This window comes from Carettochelys insculpta, chromosome 3, assembly GCF_033958435.1.
Source record: "Carettochelys insculpta isolate YL-2023 chromosome 3, ASM3395843v1, whole genome shotgun sequence".
NCBI classification, from domain to species: domain Eukaryota; kingdom Metazoa; phylum Chordata; order Testudines; family Carettochelyidae; genus Carettochelys; species Carettochelys insculpta.
In genome coordinates, this window is record NC_134139.1 from 180874 (window position 1) to 197505 (window position 16632).

Here is a 16632-nt window from a genome sequence, read left to right on the forward strand (position 1 = left end):
ATGCAATTTTGCCTCTAACTTACATGACTATCTTAAGCAATGACATGAAGGAACTGTTTCAGCTGCCTGGGTGCAAGTGGAAAACATGAATTGGGCATTATATCTTCCAGGACCATATCACATCTAGCAGCCCTCACTGGAGCTGTGCTGTCTTCATGTGTTTGCTCTAAGGAGTGTGAGTGAATCTTCTTCCTGGTGTATCTCATAGCATGGGAGAGGAAGACAAGCCCCGGCCCTTGAAGATGATGCAGTATTGGTGGCTTGTTCCAGATTCATTAGTCAATGGGACTCATTTGGGTAGGGGCTTGGAGAAGCTACTGAAAGGGAAAATCCCTAATACTTTCCCATCTTTTGCTATTTCGCTTTGCTTTTTAGTTTGTGAATTTTAGACTTTGCAGTTTATTTACATATAGCAGTTATTTACGAATTTCTGCTGTTTACATGAATGTCAGAGGGCTCACTACTAGCAGCAGCTGCTGGCTGGCCTGAGCATTAGCTGCTTCCACTGCCACCCCAGCTTACCAACCTCTCATCTTTCTCCTTTCAAGGCATAACTGCAACCACTCGTGTACCAGTTACTCATTGCTCACAGAGCTTTATCTTGTCTCCACCTGTTCCTGCCCAGCTGAGCCTGCTTCTAATTAGTGGTATCATTCCTGGCTCTTCCTCGGGGTACCCAGTGGAGTTAACTGGACTGCCTGTCCACCTTAACCCCATTAAACCATATGTGGGGCAGCTGCCCCATCACACTTTACTGTACTCAAATGAAACACTCACTGTCAAAGAAGCTACAGAAATTTGAGCTATGTAAAGATGGCCTTGAAAGCTAAATGCTGGCTACAAGACAGTGCAAGTATGCTCATCTAGTAGCTAACCCTCACTTCGGCTGGGTCTACACGTGCCCCTTCCTTTCGAAAGGGGCATGCTAATGAGTGAGTTCGAAAGATGCTAACAAGGCGCTGCAATGAATATGCAGCACCTCATTAGCATAATGGCAGCTGCGGTGATTTGAAAGTGCAGCATTTTGCATCACGTGCTGCCCGTGGAGACGGGACCTTCTGAAAGGACCCCCCCATCCCAGTTTTCGAAAGCCCTTCTTCTTATCACTAGATACCTTACCACCAGATAGGAAGACGGGCTTTTGAAAACTGGGGGGGGGTCCTTTTGGACGGTCCCGTCTCCATGGGCAGTGCGTGATTTGAAAAGCTGCACTTTCAAATCGTCATGGCTGCCATTATGCTAATGAGGTGCTGCATATTCATTGCAGTGCCTCATTAGCATCTTTCAAACCTGCTCATTAGCATGCCCCTTTTGAAAGGAAGGGGCATGTGTAGACACAGGATTGGTGTCAGTGGCCCCAAGAGGGGTTATTTTCTAGAGACTGAGCTCTGCGTTGGAAATGTGGTTTCAGAGGCATACCCTTCCATGGTAAAAGTAGTATAGGTAGCACTGGTGCTAGAATTAGGGCAGGGGAGGAGGGGTATAACCCTCCCACATTTTGAAATTTCATGGGCCTGGCCCATTTTACTTTTGACTGGGTGCACCTGCCTTTTTCTTCCTACACCTTAGTACTCACCCAGGCCAGGATGGAGTCTGACTGGGGCTCCCAGGCAGCCACGGGGACCCTTAAACTGTCCAGTGCAGGGGTGCTGAAAGGAGCCCAGGCCCCAGGCTAGTTGTCCAGCCCAGGGCAGGTGGAGGGTCTGTCATTCTCCCTCATTAACCTGGTTCTAGCCAGCGGGGGTCTCTAAGCTGCAGCCCAATCATCGTAAGAGCTGTGCAGGCAGCTGTGACGAGTTGGGGAGCTGCTATCTCCAGGTCAGGGAGAGCACTGGTCCACAGAGGCAGCATAGGTTTTGGGGGCCTGGTTGGGTACTGCTTTTGCATTATCTACTTCATCCCCATTAGGGAGGGCAGGATTCCAGTTTAAGCTCAGATTTCTGGGTTGGCTAGAGGCAGGGCCCCCAGGAGAAGAATAGGGGTTGGGGGGCAGGGCCATGGGGGTTGAGGAGTCTTATTCCCTGCACTTTTGGGAACAGGCTAATGTCCTTGATAGGCAGCATCCTTGCTGGCTCCTGCACATTATGGTGCAGGGTCAGAGCTGAGTTCCAGTGGTCTGAAAGAACTCATTTAAAGCCAAGAGAGTCCCTGGTCAGACTCCAGGATGGGCAGTAATCCACCTGCACACATGGAGGTCAATTTCCTCAGCTACAAACTTCAGCAATTTTTTTAAACTAATTATACAGGGCACTCCACAGGAACTCTCCACAGATAGGCTTATCAGGGCAGGGAAACAGCCTAATTACTTGATTACTTGAACTGTTACTCTTTAATATTTCAGACTGTTTTGTTAATAAAAGAGAAACAAAGGCACAGTCAGCCAACCTCTCCCCATTCTCTGTCACTGTACCTTCTCCTTAGCAAACAGCCCTGACTGTAAGTTTGCAGGCACACGTGGGACACACGTTGATGTGCAGCAGGGAACATGAATGCAGCAGGTTTACATGGGCTAGGCAGGGATTACACCCATTTTTGTGGGTCAAGCTCATTCTGTGCACAAAAATATATCTAGAAATTGACACCAGAGCAGACACCCTTTAGTAATCTAATTGCTGCATTACTGCTTGTTAACAAGGAGCCTGCTCCTGCTCCCAGCACTAACCCCCATGAAAGCAGGAATATGATCCGTACAAGTGAACAATGGAAGCACTAGGCGCTGGCCTGCACTGGAAATTGGATCAGTATAACTGTGTTGCACAGGAATGTGAAAAATCCACACACATATGCTTTAGCTAATTTGCTCCAACTCTAGCTGTATATAGCCCATGTCTTTAGTCAAGCTTGCTGTCATTTGTTGCAGAGGTAAGTTCTCCTTTTGGCATGGATAGCATTACACAAGCACCACAGTGGATGCAACTGTAGCCGTTTGCAGGTAGACATACCCTAAAGGCCACATCCCCCAATTACTCTGAAATGGTTGATAAATTGATGGTAAGTCTAGCAGCATTGGTAAGACCAGTATGCCTTCTTAAAAGGGTCTACTTGTGTCAATGCTTGGGAGGCTTTTATGCATAACTCTGATTGGCTCTAATTGGAGCTATGTAAATCCCTTCCAGGTCAACAAAGAATAGGCTTCCAAACGTTGGGGTGATATACAGCGGTGCTGCAGCAATGGGAATGGAGGATAGAAAACACAGGGCAGGGAGTGGAAAAGCATGATCTGTCTCTGAGCAAACAATGCATCAGGTTCAGAATAGTGTTTGCCTCTGTGTCTACCGCTGTTGACATTTGCAACTCAGTCTTCTTTGGTGTTCACTTGTTTTCATAGTCAATGGAAAATGCACATGAAGGCAAACCAATAATTGCAAAGAATGAAGAGGAACAATGAGAGGAAAGGTGAGATGTTCCATAGAGAATATGCAGCAGTACTACTGTATAAATCTGAAGTGATTAGAAATTTTATTTTTCTTTGTGGTTGTGCATTATTCATAAAGATCATCACAATCAGTGTACTTGCTGCCTATGGCTGTGGACAATACACACAAATAAAATTAATGAACCCAAACAAATGAAATGAAATTGTTGTACATAAAGGCAATCATAATCCCAGACAACCAGAATCAGGCTCTAATTCCCTTTCACCCACCCTAGCCTAAAAGTAAAATTAAAAGGAAAATAAATCCATTCATTTATAGTGAAAAATGAATTTACACAAAAACATTCAGTATATTCCTAGATGAAAACACACAATAAGATAATTAAAACCTTCCACAGCTTGTTCAAAATGAGTGCAAAATCTCTCCCTCCTTGTCTCCCCCCAGCTAACTGGGTACACCAATGTCGGGCATACCCTTTCACAGAATCAGAAGATGCCACCAAGGGACAGGGAAAGGGTGAAAAAGAAATTTAAAAAGCTAGTAATGATAATGCAAAGTAGTAGCCCTGCAGTTTCTCTGTAAGATATTTCATTCATAATATAAAAAGAAAACTTCTCTGATGTGAATTGACAGCACTCCTTGGGGGGTCAATGGAGATACTGATTAGCACCAGCTGAGGATTTGCATGTTATACATAAGGCCCTGGTTTGTGCTTCTATTTTCCATTGTTTTTAAAAGTGACCATATCCAATTATCCTTACTATGTTGAGCTTAGAGGAATCAAATGGAAGTTATAAAGACTTCTAAGACCACTGTGCATCATCCAAAATTTCTTGCTTCTCATTTGTCTTAGGCCTAGTTGCCTCTTGCTGCACAGTTTGGTCCACTGAAATCCCTGGAGTGACCAGTGGAAGGAAGTGCAGCTAGTGACCTCTAGACATATAAAGATCGAGTTTTTACAGAGTGGGAACACGGGCTGTGAAATTGTCATCTGCTTTGTGCAGAAATGCTTCCTTGCTCTTGAATGCAACTGTGTGGCTTGCTCAGTCACAAGGCGTGGGACTGATCCTGCCTGGGCTCTTCTATACTGAGGGATGATAGTTAGGCACACGTGGGGTTAAGACTAGACCCATCACTTGCCTCCTTTTCTGCTTTCTTTGGGGCACTCCTTGGTGATGGGCTCTGTAGAACAAGGTGACAGTAATTCTGCAAGGTCCTGACTCATCCAGCCCAAGGGAGGGAGAAATGTCCTCAGACTCTCCAGCTCCATCACTGTGCACCCATGGAAGAACAGAGCAAAATCTTCAGCTGAGTCACCATGCCTCAGATTGCAGCCTGTGGCTGAGAGTCCATGTGTGCAGCTCTCTTTGCAGGATTAGGACCGAGTGTTCAAATTCAGTATGTGACTCAGGCTGACAGCCACAGCCTCTCAATATCCCACCCCATAACCTCTGCCTTGTCCTGAATTCAGGCCTCCTTGCCCATCATCACAAGGTCAAACATTCCTGTCTTGAGCTCCAGGTCCCTGCTGAACTCAGTTCTGGCCAAGCTCTGGGATCCTGCCTACTCCCCTTGCATCCCTGCTGACCCTTTTGATCTGCAAGCCATGCCCCTGCCCGTTTCTTCTTACAGCTCCTTCCCTGATGCCAAGTGTGCATGAAATGTCCCCTCAATACCAATATGTGAGGCCTCAACCTCTGCTCGTTCCAATCCCTAATGCAGAGCACTTGAACACACTTGGAAAGTGTCATACAGTGCAAAGAATGAAAGAGAAACCAGCTCATTAAGGTAGCTCCTTCCTCTGGGCCTTCTGACAATGTCTGTCTTGGACATGACAACATCTCCAGGGTGGGGATTGTCTTGCCACCTGTGCACTGTCTATGGTCGGTCCACAATGGACAATAAATAACCAACACAGTAATTTCTAGTGTTAAATGCAATTGCTACTGGACAATACAAGATTCACACTATTATGTGGTAGGAATGCTTTGGCCATTGGGAATCTTGGCTAAGTTACATTCCTCCAACCCCACTGTTGATTTCTTCAGTCCTCAAATAGTCCTATAGGAGATGTGGTTGTAAAGCCCTGTCAATCACCTTTGGCTTAATGTTCATACACAGCAATGGAGCTAACCATCAGAGATGATGATTAGGAGAATAGAAATTGAGCCTGGGGGTTCTACAGGTGCAACTTGCAAAATTGATGGTATCTGCCATTTATTGCAGCCCATGCCGATGTCAAAGAACCACACTGGGAAAAACTGATGATTACAAAACCCAGGCATGGCTTACCTATTCAAGAGCTGGTGCTACCACTCATGCCCAGACTGACTGGTACTTAACCCCATTGTGTTCAAAGTGAGTAGTTGTGGGACAAAGTTCTACAACTGCATGAGCAGGGTGGCAAGTTCCGATCCTTAAAATGATACATTAAACTTTATGGATCTGATGTGACTTCATTGAATTCTAGATCATACAATTTGGGTAAATCCTTGTTCCACTGAAGTCAATGGGAAATTTTGCCATTGTCTTAAAGAGCCAGAATTTCACTCTTCAAATATTTATGGCACATTTTGCACAGATTCTTCCTGTTAGCATTTACAGCTGCACAGTCCTTTGTTATTGCTTCTTAGAAACCCCTGTGTAGATTGCTAAAGGGTTTGCCGCTTCTCCTTACTTCATTAAGAAGAAAACAAACCAAGCCAACCTCAAGCCTGGGTGAAAAGAAAACTCACTCACGTGTTCAGTATCCAATCCTCGTTGCTGAATGGACTATTGCTATACAATGCTATATACAGATATGGGTTACTTCATTCATGCAGAGTGTTACAAGTACTACAACAGCATTCCCAAATAGGAATATGAGACAAGAGCAATGCACTAGAGGCTGGGCAGGGAATGGGTGCCATCAAAAGTGAAGCTCACAAGAGCGTCAGAATGAAAACAGGCTTGAGACAAAGGAGTTGGGCAGGTGCGTGCAAGGCGCGGTGTGGGACGGGTGGGGTGAGAGGACTCACTGGTTTTGTTTGTATGGGTGCAGGGGTTGGGAGGAGAAGGCATGCTGATTATAATACAGCCAAAAAATTAAGGAAAAGATTTGCACTGTTATTGTGACTCAACATGTCAGCACTCTAACAATTGAATAATATATGGGGCATCCAAGCAAGAACAGCAGTGGGGTTTCAATCCTACTTGCAGAAAGCTCTTGAAACACTGAACTTTCTTCTTCAGTCCAGCCTCTTGATTTCTTTCAGTGGAGACAGCTCTGCATGTCTTCAATATATGAAGGCCAATAGATTTTTGTAAGAAAGTCCAAGTCCCCTATTTCTCAAAGTCCCCTATTTCTCGACTTCCCTCCACCACTTGACTTCTTAACAGCTATTCTGGCCCCTGCATTAATGAAAAGCACAATTTACATTTCAGATCAGTCCTTCCTGGGGGGACAGGATGGGAGCAACAATCAAGTCATCATCATATGAACTTGTAGGTAGAGTTGCAAAGATGGCCCAGCATTTGTGCCTCCTTTAATATGCTGCAACCTCTGGGTAAGAAACTTGCTGAATTCTTACTCCTACCTAATACAAAGAACACTCCAAGCTGCATTCCATCAGCAGGTAAGTGAACGTAACAAATGTCTTTTCTCTCTCCTCTGTTCATTATACACAATGTTGTCTCTCTATCTATACCTATATAGCTTTCTATATAGATACATATAGATCTCTAGTGATATATTTACTATCTCTGATTGTTCCTTTAGAAACCCTTTATGTGGCAGTAGGCTTCCAGAGATGAGAACAATATGTACAAGAGCCAAAGGAGCACAAACAGGGATGATGTCAGAAGCTTGGCAGTCCGTGGCCCGCCCAGCTCACCTCCAATCTCAGGTCTCCGCCGGTAAAGCAGAACACCCACACTTATAAAAGCAAAAATGGTGAAGAGGGTGACTGAGAAAGCCAAGGTGCCGGGGTTGACGCGGAACTCATTCCCGTTTGCTGCATGGTAGATGGCGGCAATGGACCAGGCCACACCAATCCCCAGGAAAACATTCACAGCGTTGCTCCCAGTGACGTTCCCAATTGAGGCATCAGCATATTGATCCTGTGTGGCTGCCACCTTGCTGGCAAAAGTGTCTGTAAAGTGGAAAGAAAAACAGCCAGTCAGATAGCAATGAAATAAGTTGTCTTGAAAAGAGCTACCCTGGTGTCATTGTAAGTCCCTTCGTTCTGGAGAATTATTGACAAACTGGTCTAGCTAACAGCTTGGCTTCAAAGGTCCATCTTCACTGCAGGTAACAATAGCACCATGTGTGGTGGCATGTGCCTTAGCAGTGGGTAGCTGCCACAGTACAAGCTTGCCAAGGACTCAGGCAGCTAGCCTATACTATCCCATATGAACACTACCCTTCTTAACCATCTTGCTAGAGTAAAGCTAGACCACACACGTCCATTCACAATACAGTCACACACTTTCACTTGCAAATGTACACATGCTCCCAGAGACTGTATAAAGAAACGGAAGCCAGCCACCTTTGAGTGACAGTCAAAGCTTCCTGTGATGAAATCCAAAGCTTTCCCTGGCAGATTTGGAGCCAGAACACCCTCCCCCCCAAAAAAAAAACTTCCTGAAAGAGTTATAGGACCACAGACAAAATACTTCCTGATTCCTTCCCCCACATGCACTTTCTCTTGACTGAAGCTGGCAGTCTCCCCTCCTCCCCCAACATTTTCTCTCCCTCAGAACTAGTTCCAAGGCATCTCCAGTGTATGACTCACTCATTGTCTTATAACATCCTCCTTACAGAAAACAAACGCTACCATCATCTCCCCAAAGGATGTAATAAGTGCTTCTGGAGGATTTACTATCTTGGACAAGTATCAGAGAGGTAGCCGTGTTAGTCTGTAGCTTCAGGAACAACAAGAAGTCTTGTGGCACCTTATAGACTAACAGATATTTTGGAGCATAAGCTTTCGTGGGCAAAGACCCGCTTTATCTTGGACAGTTTCTGTATAGTAATATAGCACTCATATAGCAGTGCCTTTGTAGATGCATTGATATCTGCTCCTGGGCAACAGCAAACCAGAGAGCATTCCCTTTAAGTGGGTATGGCTGGAGTGGTTGTTCTCAACCTATTTACCATTGCTAAATGCTTATACAACTCTCTGTATTATGTGGGCACATGCACACTGTGTGTATATATATATATTGCTGTATAGCCCTGAGAATCTCATATGGGTTGCAGCTGTGTGCTGACTGGGCTGCAGATTGAGAACCACTGATATAGTGAGATGTTTAACAGATTGCTTGCAGATGGTCGTCCAATGGGGAAGGGATAAGTTGGTTCTGCTGCTTCAATGAGGCAGGTGAAGCCTTACGACATTTATGGAGAGAGGCTTCAGGGTGTGGGGTGAGCCGGGAGGAATTCTAGAAACAGCTGAATTTGATGCTATGATGTTAAGTTCTCTGCCAGTCTTGCTCATGCTGAGTAGTACTTGTCTGTATAATTAGTCCTAGTGACCTCAGTAGGAGGAAAGATGGACTTTTCAGTGAGAAAAGTCACACATTAAGTTTTGCAGATACCTGAACAGCTCTAGCCAATTTTTTGTGAACTAGTAAACTAAAGGAAATTCACGATTACCCCCGTGTTGTTCTGTTATTCTTTCAACACAGGCAGGCAACAGGAGAGATGTTCTCCATGCCACCCTGCCCAGGCACAGCCTAGCCTCCAGGACCCTGCGAATGTTGAAATCCCCTTATTCCTATCGAAGTGCCATGGATGGCAGCATGCTAATGAGGTGCTGAATATTCAGTTCAGTGGCTCATTAATATTCTCCGATTTGGCCATTAGCATGGCCATTTCGAAGTTTTGCCCAAGGGTAGACACGGCCAATGAGGGGCATAAGCTGCACCAGCCTAATGGATATGTAGAATGCACACTGGCAAACTGTTCAAAACCTCCTCTTGTTTCAGAACTAGGATGGATTCACTCTGAAGGCAAGTGGCTAAATGCTATAATCTGCCTCTTGATAAGAAGCTGCATAGCTCCTGAGTGTCATAGAATCCTAGGGCTGGACAAGACCTCAGGCGATCCAACTGACCTTTTCAGACTGGATTCCTGGCACCTCTACTTGAGCATGCCATCAGCACAACTGCATCAGTGCAGCTGTGCCAATGCATCATTTAAATGTAGAACTGCCCTGAGCATGTTTCCCAGACCTGAAGAAGAGCTCTGTGTAAACCTAAAATCATGATACACTCATGAAAAGAAGTTGGGTCAGTAAAAGATATTACCCCACCCACCTTGTCTCTCTAAAATCCTGGGACTGATAATGTTAGCAACACTGTATATTTTAATGCTGTCATTCCCTAGTACCGAGGGCTTCGGTTGCAACCTTAGCTTTCTTTGAATGAAGAATTTTTTTGTAATAGAATTTTATACATCTCGTCTCCATCTCTCCTAAGTCTTCTTCCCTAAGGCTATGTCTACACAACAGCCCTACTTTGAAATAAGCTAGCCCAAAGGATATTTTGAAATATCTTATTTTGAAACAGCACAACCAAACATAAAAAAACATTTTAAAATGGCATTTCTGGTCCATAGTGCTATTTATTTCAAAATAGCATGTGCGTCATTTACACAATGCCAAAGTTATTTAGAAAAAACTGTTATTTCGCAAGAACTTGACCGTGTAGCTATAGCCCAAGTTAAAGACGCCTAAGACTGGATCCTATAAATTATTCTGCATGGCTGGTTGGATGCCTGTCCACTGATTTCTACAGGGCTCTGCATGCTCCACTCGCTGAACCAAAATCCTATCTTTAAAATGTCTTTCCTCATCCTAAAGTCTTTTCAAGTGTCTAATGATTTCCTTTGCCTGCCTCTTACTTTTTCCTGTTTCTGGTATGTTCTAATTAATATGGGGTGTGTGTGCAAATTGAGGGCCTCAGTTTATTCACTGGCTTATAATCTTGGCAACCTCTCCCTCCATTGCTTTCTTAAGAAAGCTCATTTTCTTCCTGACTTTTTGATCACTGCTGAGCAAAAGTTTGTACTGAACTATCACACCACAGTGTTTTTTTTCCCCTGAGTGCTTGCAATTAATTTACAGTCCTTCCAAGGATGTGCTACTCAGGTGGTCATTCCACACTGCAATACTGTGCTATGTTATATTTCTGCTCAGTGCCATCTTGCCAAACATCTAGGTCTGCAACTTCCTCCTGAAGTATCAGGCCATGCTGTCTAGTCTGAGTCAGCTCAGTAATTTTGTGTGCTCCAGATTTCTTCTTCTTTCAAGCAAGGTATCTACCATTTTGGTAAAAGTTCTCTAACTGCTCTATCAATGGTTCAAAGCATGGCCTTAGATTCAGTTTCTTACTTATTTAGCTGGTTGAAATTTTTCTATCAAAACCTAGTTTTTATTCCTCAAACCAGTTCAATTTTTTCATTGGAAAGTTTGACACCTGAAAACTGAATCGATTTTTGTCCAAAGGTTGATTTTAGGGCAATTTTCCACCAAGAAATTTCTGTTATTTTTAATGAAAATCTGAATTTGTCAGTGGAAAATTTTGACAATTTTTAGTTGAAAACCTGTCTTACTCTCTCTTAGATTCAAATACTCTAAACGCAGATGGGACCACTGTGATTCTGTAGTCTGGCCTACTATATAACACAGGCCAGAGGAGTTCCCCAAAGAATTCTTAAAGCTGATCTATTAGCCAAATTCCCATCCTTGATTTAAAAATTGTCAGTGAGGGAGACTCCACTGTGATGCTGGATAAATTGTGTTGATGGTTAAACACACTCACAGTTAAAAATGTATTCTTATTTCCAGTCTGCACTTTCTGCTGAATTTAAGAGCCCATGATTTGCTCCTGATGTAGATGCTGACAGCCTGTGATCAAGTCACCCCTTATCCTTCTCTTTTTAAGAGAAATAGATGGAGTGCCTCAGGTCTCTCACTATAAGGCAGGTTTTCTAATCATTCCTGTGGCTCTTCTCTGCGAATTTAATCATAGATGGTTTTACGTTCTTTCCCAGATCATTCAGAAAGATGTTAACCACCATATAAATTTAGGAATAAAGAATGTAGGTTATATTTGCTGAATGGGGTACTCTGCCTCATGCCCATTGAAGTGGGGGTAAGGGGGCAAAAGGGTAGCTGCACTGGGGCCCAGAGCTCAGGCTGCCACACTACCACAGCAGCAGCAATGGCACCTGGAGCTTGGGATAGGGTGATCATCCGTCCCATATTAGGTGGGATGGTCCTGTATCTGGGATGCCAAAAAGGGATCCCGACTTATTTTTAAAAGGACTAATTGTCCCATATTTGGACACTCCCTCCCAGCTGATCTTTTCTGCCAGCAGATGTGGAGGCGCAACTGCTGGCAGGAGTCACTTCCCTGAAGTGGCTGCCATGTCCCTGCCACTTCCCTGGGGCACGGGGAGCGCTGGGGACTGCTGCTTCCCTGGGGCTCCCAGGGAGGGCCGGCAGCTGCCACTTTCCCAGGGCTTGGGGAGTGCTGGCGGCTGCTGCTTCCCTGGGCTGCTGGGGAGGGCCAGTGGCTGCCACCTCCTTCCCAGCTCCCCAGGGCTTGGTGGAGCTGACCCTCCCCCCCTTATCTCCCTGTCCTGTATTTGGGACAGGGCATTACAGTTGCCCTAGCTCTGGACCCCTTTGAAACATCACAGCAGCACTGCTCTGAGCGGCTCTGGGGGAGGGGCTTAGGCCACAGTCCAAATAACACTAAGGGTGGACTGTTCTACGCCCCGCCCTTTCCCCGTTGCCCCCACTCCTTCTGGGACACAGGGCCAGGCCTGCCTTCCATCTTGCACCAGGGCCTGTGGTGGGGGTTGGCCCTGCTGCACTATCTTGGGAAGCAGGTGCTTAAAAAAAAGCAGGGGTTGAGGTGGTAGGTGGGTAGTCAACTGAATATGAGCTACCAGAATGACACTGTGGCCAAAAGGGCTAATACAGTCAGTGCTGTCCCTGGGGAGGGATGCAGGGTCCAGGACAACCTGATCCTCAGCCCCATGCCCTGCTCCCACTTCTCTTCTTCCCCTGCTACTCTGCCCTGCCCCCACCCCAAGACTTTTTCAAGGCCTGCACCTGCGCTGACCCCTCCAAATCTCACTGTACCCCTTCCTCCAAGCCTCTCCCCCAAGCAATGCAGCCTGTGGATTACTGTGGGATGTGTCACCAGCAGCAGGGGTCAGCCCCCACTCCCTGCACTCACTATGGCAGCAGGAAGTGGAGCAGCTCAGCTCCAGCCCACTGCCCTCCCCAGAGCCCAGCTCCCAGTCATGTTGCTCAGGGGAGTGGGCTGTGCCTGGAGTGCTCTGCTTCCCTGCACCACAGTGAAGTGGAGTAACCGGTCTGGGAGACGGCAGTGGAGCAGGCTGGGGTTGGACTGGTCAGCTTCCCACCAATCCTGCTGCCCGTGGTGAGTGCATGCGAGGGGAGGAACCAACCTCTGCTACTGACATCTGGCCCCTCCAGTAATCCTCCAGGGTGTCCAGATATGGGACCTGGGGCGGCTGGCCTGAACTGTCCAATGGACAGGATGGCTTTGAATACAATCCTGGGATGCAAACAGTAGCAGAAAGGTTGAAAAACTTGAAGTTTGCAGCAAACAGCCACGTAAATGATTTGAAGGCTAGAGAAAATGCCTTACAGAGAGATGTGAACAGTTTAATGTATGGCTTCACGTGACTTGTTTTCAGTGTATAAGCACCATCATAGGATGAAAATATCAAGTACCGACGGAATCTGTAATCTAGTGGGAAAAGGCAGAACAAGACCCAATATCTGAAGCCAGAAAAATTCCAATTATAATAAAGCTCCCATATTTTTGACACTGAGGGGGATGAGCTATTGGCACAAACTATCATGTGACATGGTGAATTCTCCATCACGTGATGTCTTGAAATCAATACTACATGCCTTTGTGGAAAGTGAGCTTTAGCCAAATATGAGTGATCCTTTAGTCAAACACAAGTTATTGGGTAGTAACAGAGAAGTAGCCATGTTAGTCTGTATTCTAACGAAACAAAACAGGAGTCATGTAGCACTTTAAAGACTATGAAAATAATTTATTAGGTGATGAGCTTTTGTGGGACAGACCCACTTCTTCAGATTACGTTATTGGGCTCAGCCTGAGGGTAAATGGTAGAGATGTAATGGCCTCTGGTATGCAAAAAGTCACATTAGACAATCTGAAATTCCTTTCTGGGCTTAAACCCTGTGAAGCTACTTATCCTCCTTAACAGACTCTAGTGAGGGGGTTTATTAAATGTGGTGTAAAAGTGCAAATAAATTACATTTACCCATTTGTTCATGGTCACTATTCTGAGAGACCCTCAAAGACTGTAACAGGGTGGCAAGGCTTTACAAAAGCCATGGTATTGCATTATCTTTGAAGGGTTGTTATAGCTTGGCCTTTAACTAACTTTTAAATTAATTTTCCGTTTAAAGTAGTCACATAGTTCATTCATCCCAGAAAGCTTCAGTAGCAAACAAGTGCACATTTCATTACCGTTACGATAGTGTTGCTTATATCTTAAAGGTGAATCACAGATCCTTTTTCACAAAAAGACACCAGAGTCAATGCCATGAGCTATTCAAGAACACAAATACTTACTGCATTTCTGTGGTCTCATGTCACATTGGGTAAAAATCTGTTGCACAGAAGCTCAGCATAAACTTTCATTTTTATTTTATTCTGCTGAGTGTTTTTCTTAAGTGTGTTCTTCCCATGAGGTTAGGAACATGAAATCACAGCTCAAAGCAAGAATCTCCATTTCAAGTAAAGAGAAGACCAGTTCCAATAAATACAGCATAAAGGTTAATAGAAGAATTCTAAAGTGATTTGTCTGCTCTTTATTACACAGCTATTCTGAAATTAATAGCAGTTAGGCACCATGCTAAGCTTTTCAGCAAGGTGATTAAATACTTTTTTTAACTTCAGTTCTAAGTAATTTGCCCAAAGCCTGTAGTTTCACCAAGGCTTGAATTTGGATCTCCTAAGTGTGATATATAAAACACGGGAGTTAGCTGTCACACTCTGTGCGGCACTGATGAGGCCTCAGCTGGAAAACTCCAGCCAGTTGGATGTCACATAACAAAGATATGGAAATAGTCAAAGGTTTTGAAAATCTGACTCATGAGGAAAGGGTAAAATACTTGGGCATAATTAGTCTTGAGGAAAAAAAAAAAACAGACTGGAAGGGGAGATGGGGGGAGAAAAGAATACAGTCATGAAATGTGTTAAGGACTACCACAAAGATGGCTGTGATCAATTGTTCTGAGGTTAGGTCATGAAGTATTGAACTTAATCTAGGGAGATTTAGGTGAGATGTTAGGAAAAAGATTTCTAACTCTCCAGGTAGTTATGCTCTGGAATAGGGTTCCAAGGGGGCTGTGAAGTCCCCATCATTAGAGATTTTTTAGAACAGGTGGCATAAACCCCTGTCAGGGAGGGTCAACGCTCATTTGGTCCTGCCTTAGTGCATGGGGCTGGACTCAATGACATTACAAGGGTCCTTCCATCCAGACATTTCTATGATTCTGTGCCAAGGACTCAATGGCCGTTTCTACACAGGCCACTTTCTTTGAAAGTGGCATGGTAATACACGTCCTGAAATATGCTAATGAGGCATGGATGCAAATTCCCCATGCCTCATTAGCATATGGTCGCATGATTTGGAGTCCGGAAGCCCGTTCTTCCGGACTCCAAAACGCCGTTTAGAAGTGCGGCCCCCGGGACTTCCGGAAGCTCCCCAAAGGCTGCGCTTCTACATGGAGTTTTGGAGTCCGGAAGAATGGTCTTCTGGACTCCAAATCATGTGACATTATGCTAATGAGGCATGGAGAATTTGCATCGGTGCCTCATTAGCATATTTCGGGCCGTGTATGACCATGCCACTTTCGAAGAAAGTGGCCTGTGTAGAAATGGCCAATCAGAAAACCAAGCACTCTTTCTCTCCCTGTCATTTACCCTCCAACTCTACTTTTGCCCTCATATTGAGACATTAAATCATGGCCAGGAAGTGACAGATCCCATTTAATCACCTCTCCAAACAATTGCTATTTCTTTTTTCCTTTTCTTGCAAAGGGTCCAGGGATTGCAACTTTTGTGGGGGTTTGATTAAAAGGCAGCAGTTTTCTACACTGAAAAATTGAGGGCATGGAAATCTTTATAAAGCGTCCAGAAATATTGTGTATTTTGTAATCTGTGAAAAAGAGGAGTTAGTTATTTGAAATAATTTCCAGAGTATTGAATTGCTGTCCCAAAAATCGAGCTCCCTACCCTCTTGATTAGTCTAAAAATATTCCATGCACCTTTTACATCTCTCTGGCTGCGTCTACACGTGCACGCTACTTCGAAGTAGCGGCACCAACTTTGAAATAGCGCCCGTCGCGTCTACACGCGTCGGGCGCTATTTCGAAGTTAACTTCGACGTTAGGCGGCGAGACATCGAAGTCGCTAACCTCATGAGGAGATAGGAATAGCGCCCTACTTCGACGTTCAACGTCGAAGTAGGGACCGTGTAGACGATCTGCGTCCTGCAACGTCGAAATTGCCGGGTCCTCCATGGCGGCCATCAGCTGGGGGGTTGAGAGATGCTCTCTCTCCAGCCCCTGCGGGGCTCTATGGTCACCGTGGGCAGCAGCCCTTAGCCCAGGGCTTCTGGCTGCTTCTGCGGCAGCTGGGGATCTATGCTGCAGGCACAGGGTCTGCAACCAGTTGTCAGCTCTGTGTATCTTGTGTTGTTTAGTGCAACTGTGTCTGGGAGGGGCCCTTTAAGGGAGCGGCTGGCTGTTGAGTCCGCCCTGTGACCCTGTCTGCAGCTGTGCCTGGCATCCCTATTTCGATGTGTGCTACTTTGACGTGTAGACGTTCCCTCGCTGCACCTATTTCGATGTTGGGCTGAGCAACGTCGAAGTTGAACATCGACGTTGCCGGCCCTGGAGGACGTGTAGACGTTATTTCGATGTCGCAACATCGAAATAAGCTATTTCGATGTTGGCTGCACGTGTAGACGTAGCCTCTGAGTTTAACAGGCATCTGCTTTATCTGTCTCAGCAAGAATGGCTACATTGTAATTAATTTCAGCAAAGCCACAGAAGTTTGTTATGGTTACAATATGGAGGAGAGGAAACACACTACTCTTAGGCCATGTCTACACTACAAAATAACTGGGAAGTTGCTTACTTTGAAGAACAATTTCGAAGTAACAGACTTCGAAGGTGAGTGTCTA

At 45.2% G+C, this 16632-nt stretch overlaps 1 protein-coding gene across 7 annotated transcripts in view; it reads right to left on the reverse strand.

Annotated features, from left to right (window-relative positions):
* Positions 1–3436: 3436 nt before the first annotated feature.
* Positions 3437–16632, reverse strand: part of SLC8A1 (solute carrier family 8 member A1) — a 392824-nt gene continuing 379628 nt past the window's right edge. For all 7 annotated transcript variants that reach the window (XM_074989180.1, XM_074989184.1, XM_074989182.1 and 4 more), the window contains one exon: positions 3437–7507. In XM_074989180.1, coding sequence (XP_074845281.1) covers positions 7131–7507 — 377 coding nt within the window. In that variant the 3' untranslated portion in view covers positions 3437–7130. The remainder of the gene's footprint in view (positions 7508–16632) is intronic.